At 40.4% G+C, this 10,472-nt stretch overlaps 1 protein-coding gene across 1 annotated transcript; it reads right to left on the reverse strand.

Moving 5' to 3' along the window:
- Window positions 1-1,965: 1,965 nt before the first annotated feature.
- On the reverse strand, window positions 1,966-7,206 carry LOC131226184 (low affinity inorganic phosphate transporter 1-like). The gene is made up of 2 exons (XM_058221938.1): window positions 7,059-7,206; window positions 1,966-3,862 (listed from the first exon to the last, which is right to left on the reverse strand). The coding sequence occupies exon 2, from the start codon at window positions 3,840-3,842 to the stop codon at window positions 2,229-2,231; it is 1,614 nt and encodes a 537-aa protein (XP_058077921.1). The 5' UTR covers window positions 3,843-3,862; window positions 7,059-7,206; the 3' UTR covers window positions 1,966-2,228.
- Between the last annotated feature and the right edge of the window lie 3,266 nt (window positions 7,207-10,472).

The following is a 10,472-nucleotide window of genomic DNA, read 5'->3' on the forward strand; positions in this document are numbered from 1 at the left end:
CTCACCAACGTTAGTTGGTCTCAACATATATTCCATCTTGTTACACGCAAGACTTCATAGTCATGAGAGAGAGGTTTGAGGTTTCGTGCCATTGTTTTACACTCGATCGTTCCACGGTCTACCCGCTGTTATCTGATGATCTGGATAAAGTTGTACAGATCACCAATGAGTGTGCCGTGTGCTACTGATGTGGGCCTCACCATGATTTTGTATTTTATCTATGCTGTCCATCTATTTTGGATCATTATTTTAGGGTATGAGTGAAAAAATGAGGCATGTCCAAATCTCAGGTGGACCACACCACAGGAAAACAGTTTTGATTGATTGCCCACCATTAAAAACTTCCTAAGGCCCGCTGTAGTGTTTATTTTCCATCCACCTGTTGATTAGGTCATACGTACCTGGATGAAGGGAAAGACAAATATCAGCTTGATTCGAAACTTTTGTGGCCTCAGGAAGTTTTTAATGGTGACTATTTCTTGTTGTGTGGTCCACCTAAGAATTGGATGTGACTCATTTTTGCAATCGTGTGCTAAAATAATGAACTGAAAAAATAGATGGACAGCATGGATAAAACACACACATCCATCGAGGTCGGGGATCCCTGTGGAGCCCACTGGTGAATGTGCCTTACATCTACCCAGTCCATACATTTTGACAGCAATTTTAGGGCATGATATTAAAAATGAAACAGATACAAATCATTGGTGGACCATACTACAGGAAACAGTTGTGATTGAATCCCCACCATGAAAAACTTTGTGGCCACCAGAATGTTTATTTGCCATCTAACCCTGTTGATAAGATCACAAAGACCTTGAGTAAGATAACACACAAATATCAGCTTAATCCAAAATTTTTGTGGCCATGGGAAGTTTTTATGGTCGATTACTACTGTTTCATGTATCACGGTACACTTGAGATTTGGATATACTTTATTTATGAAATTATGCCCTAAAATAACTTTTCAAAATGGATGACATGGATACAAGGGACATTCATCATGGTGGGGCCTGTCAAGGATCCCACCCACCTCAATGGATCCGGATTCCACCCAAGCCGCCCTGTTCGCATTTTATCTCATCCCATCCAGAGATGTTCACATGCAAAACGCCTATCCTCGTGTGTCCTCATACCACGTAAAGAAAGAGGCAGTTGTTTGTATGAAAATCCATATAAATGATATTGATATTGCCTTGTGGTATTAAAGATATTTGAAAAGAGCAGGCATTATATTTGGGTCTCATCGGATAAGAGTAAATGGTTATCCTAACTACATCAATTTTAAGGGTGCATATTTATATATGAAATCATGGTAGATAAAGTATAACTGCTTGTTCTTAGTTGGTTGCACTTGATAAAGACATGTCGATAGACAATTATTATCTAATCTTTTTCCTGGAGCCTATAAATATAAGGAGCAAATTAGAAGAAAGAGATCCCTTGATCCCCAGCAAGAATACCATCAAGCCGGTGCAATGTTGTGTGTATTTAGGTTTAGTTTAGTCCCTTGCTGCTCAGTAGCAATAAATCCTTAGCGTAGTGTTAGGAGTAGTTCATTCCTGGACCGACTTAGGATGTATCTAGTAGTTATAATTCCCTTTCATATGCATTCATGTGCTTGACGTAAAGAAATACTATAGTTTAGGAACTTGTCAGCCTATGCTCATACGCTGGGACAACCACAGTTGTAATTTACGTCATTGCCTTTGCTTTGCTTATCGCCACTCTTAGAAGTGCTATGTTGTTCTCAGCCGGGTAAGTGATTCCCTACGGTGATAATTTATTCACATTTTTCTTAACCGCATCTATCTCCTCTTTATTCATTTTGACAATTCCTTTTTTTTTGTTAATTCATTTTGACCATACAACTACCTCACCTTTGCAAGTCCTTGGATTTTGAAGGTAAAGAAGACCTCATTTGGAGGAAGAATCCCAACATCCACTAATCGCTTGAATAAACGTATTAAAATCCATTTCACTTCAATTTTGAGAACCATCCAAACATACGAGAAAAATAATGAAATAGCTGACCCAGAACATAGTCATGAAATTCATGCTATTTTCTTGAAAAGTATTAATTATTTAGGCTACATTAACACCAGCTCTCCCCACATCATCAAATACATGAATAATAGAACCAGAAACATAGAAACCAAGAGCAGAGAAACAGATTAAAAAAAAAAAAAAAAAAAACAGAGAAGCTGGAAAACTATAAAATCAAGCGCTTAAACAGGAGCCGTCCGACTGTAACCTACACCACCCTCTATCGTCTCCAGTTCTTCCTCCTCATTCTCACCCGACATCTCCTCCAGTGACTTCCCCTTCGATTCGGGTACCAAGAACGTAAACACCATTCCCAACAAATTACTCACTCCAAGCACGATCAACGCATTCTTCACCCCAATCCCCGGCGGATATCCATGATCTGTCTGATGTTTGTCCTGACTCTGGGACGCATACAAGAACCCAAATGCTCCTACGATCGCTCCCGCCTTCCCAGCAGCTGCTGATATCCCATGACACGTAGACCGTAGACGTGCTGGGAATATCTCCGCAGGCACGATGAATGTCGTGCTGTTAGGACCGAAATTCGCAAAGAAGAAGGTGAGTGCATACATAATCACGAATCCGATATGGTTATTATCTTTCTTCCAGTGGTTGTATGGGATTGCCAATGCGAACATGAAAACAGTCATGAAGAAGAATCCCATCAGTTGGATTGTGAACCGTCCGATGTAATCGATAAGTGCGACTGTAAACCAGTAGCCAGGCACTGTACTGCAGAGAGCGATGAGTGTTTGAGCTCTTGCGATCCGGTATACTTCGTCGAGTGCATCCATCGTGTCAGCCTTTGGAATCCATCCAATTGCAGTGAAGATATCCTTCTGGAAGAGGTTTTGGCTGTAGAATGCAATGTCGAGCAAGAACCATGTAGTGGTAGTGCCTAACAGGTGGAGCCCATGCCGACGGAGGAATTCCTTGGAGAAGAGTCCGAAGCTGTTGGAGTTCTGCGTCAGCTGCTCGACCTTCTCTTGTTCCGCTACTATCTCCACTTGCAGAACCTTGGACATGTCGTTCGCAGCTTGTTTGGCGTTTTTCGCTACTAGAGCAGTGTAACGAGCTGTCTCGGGCATTTTCATTCGCCAGTAGTAAGTTAAAGCAGCTGGAAGTGCTCCAAACATGAGAATTATCCGCCAGACGTAGTCTGCCTGAGGGACGGTTGAGGCCTTGAAAGCTTTACTGAAAGGGGGTGCATCGAATTTTGATTTGAAAGCTGCTGAGACGATGATGGCGACCATCCCACCTGCTAGAATTCCGAATCCTTGCATTGCGAAGACGGCAGCGATGAAAGCGCCGCGGGTTTTCTTGTTGGCGTATTCAGACATGATGGTGGCTGAAAGAGGGTAGTCACCACCAATGCCGAAGCCGAGCCAGAAGCGGAAGAAGCAGAGAGTTGCCATTACAGCATCAGGGTTTTCACCTAACGAGAGGCCGGATGCTACTGAGCAGACGACCATGAGCAGGAGAGTCATCCCGTAGACGCGCTTTCGGCCCATCTTGTCGCCGAGCCAGCCGAAGAAGAGCTGGCCTGCGAGGGTTCCACAGAAAGCGACGCCATTGACAGCGGAAGCGACTCTCGGTGGAAGGGTGCCGGGTTTGTCGGGGTTATCGGCAGTGTAGTAGATGCGACCTAGGAGTTTGGTGACGAGGGAAATGCAGAAGAGATCGTAAGCATCAGTAAAGAAGCCCATTCCTGCGATCACGATTGCTGTGAAATGGTAGAGTTGGGTCTTTGCGACATCGAGCGCCTTCAGCACCTGTAGTTGTTCTCTTGCCATGGCTCTGTCTTAAGCTTTGCCTGCACGTAGAGAGGATGAACGATTTAAATGTAAGAATGGAGAGCGAGTTAATGAACTCAGTGAGTTGACTCGGTTGAGTCGATAATTGAAGAATTAACATAGAACGAAGGCACCGTGATGACCTCCAACATAAGACAATAATAGTTCCATATGGGGCTCCTTTGGGCCCACCGTAATGTATTTCTTTATCTACACTGTTGGATGTTTATTTGTCATCCAACTTGTTCATAAGACCACAAAGACATGGATGAAGGTGCACAAATATCAACTTGATCCAAAACTTCTATTGCCCCCTTGAATATTTCAATGATAGATATTAATTCAAACTATTTTGTTTTCTATGATATGATTCATTGGAACTGATAAATGGATACATGGGGCGGATAAAATACATAAATTATGGTAAGCCCACTGAGTTTACTCATTACACAATCCACTCCTGTGTGTGTATAACTGCAAATCTTAGAGTTGTACGTGACTTGAGTTACCTCACGGTTAAGTTGCTTGACTTGAGTAGTAAAAACTCAGCTTGAAACTGAGTTTGAGCCAACTCGAATTGATTTTTTAACTCGAAAAAATTTCAAGCCAAGTCCCGACTAGACCAAACTCTACTTGACTCCGTTCGGAACTTGACTTGAACTTGACTCGTTTCGAATCGATGCAACTCAGATTAGATTCATTTTATATATATATATATATATATCTCTCTTAAAAATTATAAAACCTAAACTCAAACATAGCTTGTATGATCGAACTCGAACTCAGCTTGAAATATCAAATTCAAGCTTGGCTTGAACTCGGCTCGAATTTGCCCGAGCTGCCCTATTGATCTCAAGGACTGAGCTGAGCTGAGTTTGAGCTGGAGTAGCCCGCCGGCTGGCCTAAGACCTGGACAAACTCATGCACAGCTCTAACTGCAATTATCCAGCCAAGGGTATTTTTGTCATTTAGACATCGATCCTGCACCACTTCCATTGCCGGAAAACACCATATAGAAACATCCATGATGGCAGGAAAAGCAGGAAAAAAAAAAACAAAAACATTAGAGAGTTTCTACCAGAATTAAAGAAAAGCAGAATCACAGGCCTTAGGTTCAGCTTAGCCGTTGGGTACGTATTTCGAACAATTCATAAGCCTTTTTAATTCACCAGAATCATTCAAGCCGTTAAATCTATGAAAGATATACAGTTCATATTAAGACCATTTTTTAATGGTTAGGACTATTCTTCCCTGAAAAAAAGTCCATGGCCCATCCATAATGTGGGCAGCCCATCTGATTTGGTCTCACACAGTCAAAATGGTCACGAGGGCTATAAATTCAGTATAGACCGAAGACCATCTTCGAAATATGACCCATTGAACTAACAAGATCTCACTGGGAAAAAAAAATCAATTATTTCAGGAACTTATTATTATGGCACACTTAGTAACTCAGGACGCTTTTATGGTACTGATTAAACTGCATTGGGCCCACCGTGAAGGGAAACACAAATATCAGCTTGACCCAAAACTTCTGTGGGCCACAGGAATTTTTCAACGGTAAACGTTCAATGCACACTCTTTCCTTTGGTGTGGTCCAATTGAGTTTTGGATATGTTTCATTTTTGGTTTCAAGCTTTAAAATTATCTGGTAAAATGGATGAACGGAACGGATGAAATACATATATCATAAATCACGGTGGGCCCACAGAGTTTACTCAGCAGGCAATCCGCTTTCTATTTCGAAGATCGCTGATAGGAAGTGACGTAATTAATTACCAGCAAGTACCGGAGGTTACGTTAACAAGAGTCGTGCAAGGACGGTAAAAGTGTAAATAATGGAATATATAAGGGTATTTTGGTCAAGATATAGATCTTCTTCTTGTCGTTTTCTAGTCGATTGTAGCGAGATATACGGCAAATTCCAAAAGACGACAATCTTCTTACCTCATTTACGTTGAATTTTAAAAAGTATAAAACCTTACTGCAATTAAAAAAATAAAAAAAAAAAAGAAATTGACGATTTCAGCCGACTCGAATCCAGTGAAATCTCGATTTCAACGCAGATAAACCTCGATTTCAACGGCAATGCTACGATGATGAAGAAGAAAAGGAAAATACGTATTTAAAAACTCTGTAAATTAGAAAATAAAAAATAGCAAAAAAAAGGAAAGAAAAATAATTCGACCCCTCAGTCAAAAATTATGATGATCCAAAACTTAGGTGGGCCATACCACAGGAAATAGCTGGGTGAAACCTCCACCGTTAATTAATTTTGTGTAGGACCCACCGTGGTGTTTATTTGACATCCAATCAATCTGAGCAGGATGAAAGAATTAATTAAAAAATATAGAGTTACAAAACTCGAAAGAATTAATTAAAAAATATAGAGTTACAAAACTCATATGGGTCATATTACATGAATTTAAAGGTTTAGGTGTACATTTTTTGAATGGCTCACTTGAGTGTTGAATCATCCTGATTTTTATGATCAAGGCCTAAGGTGGTGTGAAAGGGTCGCACCTGATGGATGGCATGGATTTTACGTGCATTAAGTCTTTTCTCCACGTGAGTAAATGTTTCTAATAGGGAGAGAGTCAATTTCAAGAGAGAAGCAGGGAGACTTTTTCTGAAAAAAAAATAAAAATCTAATCTAAATGAAATAGAGAAAGGAGAGAAACTTTGAAGTGTTTGTTTTTCTATATATTTCCATTTATGAACATATATAAATAAATAATAATTAATTACTAATGTAATTCATGTACTTTTTTGATACTGAAAATGATTTTTTTGACATGAAAATTGAAGAGTGTGAATTTTACGTGGGGCCAATTGTTATATGTGTTTCTTATACATGTTGTCCATTCATTTTGTTGGAAGATTTAAGGGCATGAATTTAAAATTGAGGTAGATTCAAAGCTCCAGTGGAACATGCCACGTGAATTTGTGGGTTGAATGGCAACTAGTAAATACTTGAGCTTGCTTTGTATGTGTTTAATTTTTAGATGCATGCCCTAAAATTTAGGGTAAAATGGATGAATGGTGTGACCATATCACATGTATTATGGTGTACCCCACATATTTAAATCAATCTTTTATAGATAAGTTTTAAGGCAAAAATGTTTCTGAAAATGAAACGAGAGGTAAATAATATTAATCACTATATATGTAAAAAAATAAAAAGCACAGCCAATATATATGTGGAAAGAGAGATACCTATTCTAGGGATAGAGGGAGGAGCTCCTATTTCAGTGCAATGGAAGAAAGTAAATGAGAAAAAGGAGAAAGGTAAAAGAAAGAGAGAAAAGGAACCTCTTTCAGTAGGTTCCGAAGAGAGAGAGAGAGAGAGAGAGAGAGAGAGAGAGAGAGAGCTGTAGAAGAATGGGCGAATTGTTGAGTATTTAAAACCATGAAGATAATGGAGAGATAACGGAACCTATGACGGCATATTCTCCTTTCCTTTCAGGTTTTCAGTCAATGGTCTTCTAACGCCGTTTATCCCCGCTCCCCCATTTCCTCATGCTTTCACGCTCTTCGTCCTTTTGCTAACGACAGAGGCGGAATGACCGTAGCATGGTAGAGACATCTTCCGGATCAACCGAGGTGAGTGGGACCCTGTTTGAGGGGCTCACAATGATGTATGTTCCTTAAATCCATGCATGTCCCTTAAATCCACACCGTCGAATCATTTTGATAGCTCATTTTAGGGTATGACCACAAAAACGAAGCAGACCCAAATCTTAGATGGACCACACCACATGAAAAAGTTGTGATTGAATCCTCACCATTAAAAGCTTCATGAGTCCACCGGAATGTTTATTTTCGATACAATCTGTTCTTAAGCTCACAAAGACCTAGATGAAGATACCACACTAATAGTATCTTGATCAAAGCTTTTGTGGCCCACAAGATATTTTTGACGGTCAATTACTTTCTTATACTATGGTCCAGCTGAGATTTGGATCTTCTTCATTTTTTATTTTTATTTTTACTCTGCCCTAAAATGACTTTCAATACGGATGGACGGCGTGGATGTAGCCACACACATCACGGAGAACTGATGAGGCAATCCTGTCCAGTACTTCTCCTGTAGTTTATCACACCGCATATTTACTGTTTAACTGCTGTTTCTTTTGTTTTCTACCGTCGATTTAATGGCCATAGATCAGATGGATAAGATCGTCTAATAGTAACAATTACTGAGATATAAAACCAACAGTGACAAGGGACTGCATATGAACGGACCTGATATGCATATGATCTTGCCACGTGTCATGCGATGGATGGATATACCGGTCACTAGCCAAACCGCGTCCTTCCGGCTACAGATTATTATTTTCTCAGGCTAGTTTGTTACTCTGGCTCAAAATAGCAACGTCATCACTCTATCTTGACTCTTCACCACCACACGACCAAAACATCTTCTAAATAGAGGCAGATTGGGTGGTGAGTCTGGACGCGGATTTCCCGCGAAAATATTTCTCAGCGAGGTGGGGCCCACCGTGATGTTTGTGAGAAATCCCAGCAAGGTGGGGCCCACCGTGATGTTTGTGAGAAATCCAAGCCGTCCCTCTATTTTTCGAGCTCATTTTAGGACTTGGCAATAAAAAGTGACGTGGATCCAAAACTCAAGTGAGCTACAAGAGAGGAAATAGTGAGGATTGAACTACCACCATTGAAACATTCGTATGGCCACAAATGTTTTGTAATAGTCTAAGTTTCTTGTATTTATAGTTTATAAACAGTTGGATGAGAAGATTTCAACAGTAAAAATTTATTTCTCAATTTTTCCTCTCGTGTGGCTCAATTAAGTTTTAGATTGACTTTGTTTTATAGTCCTGTGGGCTAACATGAGCTCAAAAAATGAATAAATGGAATGAATTTCTCACAAACATCAGGATCGGCTAATTGGCTCCCAGCGCAGGAGATTAAGGAGAAACGCTATAGCAGACATTCGCAGTGACTACACCCACCTCCGTCAGCGGACTGGGAATGTAAGGTAGCGTCGACTGTGATGTTTATGAGAAATCTAAATAGTTCAAAAAAACTTCAAGCCCATTTTAGGACATGATATTAAAAAAAAAATAATCCGAAACTCAATTATGTCATACCAGATGAAACAGTGCGTAACTGAATGTCTACACTTGAAACCTTATGGGGATCTGGTTGATGTTTATATGCCATCCAAATGGTTTACTATGTCAAGTGAAAACATAAAAAACTTAGCCTATGAAATTCTGGTAGCTATAGAAATGTTTCAACCGTGGTAACTGAATTCTCACTGTTTTCTATTGCACAACCCACTTAAGTTTCGAATCCATCTCATTTTTGGTCCCATGTCCTAAAATGAGCATGGATGAATAAGTGGATTTCTCACAAACATTGAGGCGGCCCACCTAGCATCTTAGTGGAGGACCTTACTGCGGAATCCTTGGCACGAAATCCGCATCCTGGCCCTAGTTCTCATGACATTCGGACCACTAATCAAATCTCAGGACGTCAAATCTGAGTACTGACCATCCAATCCGTGTCCCTTTCCTTTCAAAGCCTGACCATCGAATCTGTGTCCATTTCCTTTCGAACACGCTTTGCATGCTTTGACAAAAATGCCTAGTAGTAGGATATTAGGTGTTGAAACATTTTTATAGATATAAAAGTTACATATCAGGATAAGTTTTTCATATTTTCACTTCATTTAAGTGAAAATGACCTCGTAAACGGTTTGGATGGCATATAAACATGAGTTTTGGATCCATCTCATTTTCAGTACCATGTCCGAAAATGACCTTACAAAATGGATGGATGGACCCGTGAATTTCTAACAAACATCATGGTTGGCCTCACCTGTCATCCCTGCTCAACTTTCTGCCAAGACTTTAGGAGGAAATCTGGATTACTTTGCAGAGGCCTATTATCTGCAACAGTCGACTGTCCAATCAAATTCTTTTATGTTGTCAGGGACAGTCCTCAATTTGAGCCCTCTAATACCACCTGTGTCCACATTTAATTTTGAGAGTACTCCTTAGGTGGCCCATATAACAAGTCCTTGAGTCGGCTTGAGGGTCCTAAGAGTAGTGAAGCAATGGCTCAGACTTGTCAGACGCCGAGTACGGATAAGGCCCAAAGTCCACGAAAGCTGGATGGAAAGACGTAGCTTGGATCGTGAGGCACTTGGCCCGGCCATAGCCTTAGCATCCCGAGCCATGAAGTGAAACCTCTAAAAGAGGAGGTGCATCTCAAAGCTTAATCATAAGCCTCATAAAGGAAAGCCCAAACCAACTTAAGATCAGTCGGCCCTAGAGCCGTCCGAGCTTTAGTCTGACCCAAAGATAGAGTCGGTTAATGAAGTGGACGGAGATTAGCTGCAAAACTTATCTCAATGTGACCAGATAAGAGTCGACCGAGCTATGTTATTCTATATCCGGAAGTTACCTAGTGAAACTCTGGATCTCCACTCGAGATTTTCGGAGGTAAGGCTATAAAATCTCTGAAAATCTAGAAATATTAGGGATTACGGATCCCCCAAAAAAATTGAGATCAACTATAATTATGGAAGCCTTACGGTGCACGACACCATTATAAATATGGAGACCTATATGGTAAAAGGTATGCAAATCCATCGCCTTAAAA

This window comes from Magnolia sinica, chromosome 14 (assembly GCF_029962835.1).
Source record: "Magnolia sinica isolate HGM2019 chromosome 14, MsV1, whole genome shotgun sequence".
Classification (NCBI taxonomy): domain Eukaryota; kingdom Viridiplantae; phylum Streptophyta; class Magnoliopsida; order Magnoliales; family Magnoliaceae; genus Magnolia; species Magnolia sinica.

Bases quoted from the DNA above. Each gene is read 5' to 3' on its own strand.
- LOC131226184 (XM_058221938.1), bottom strand. From the start codon at position 3,842: ATGGCAAGAGAACAACTACAGGTGCTGAAGGCGCTCGATGTCGCAAAG.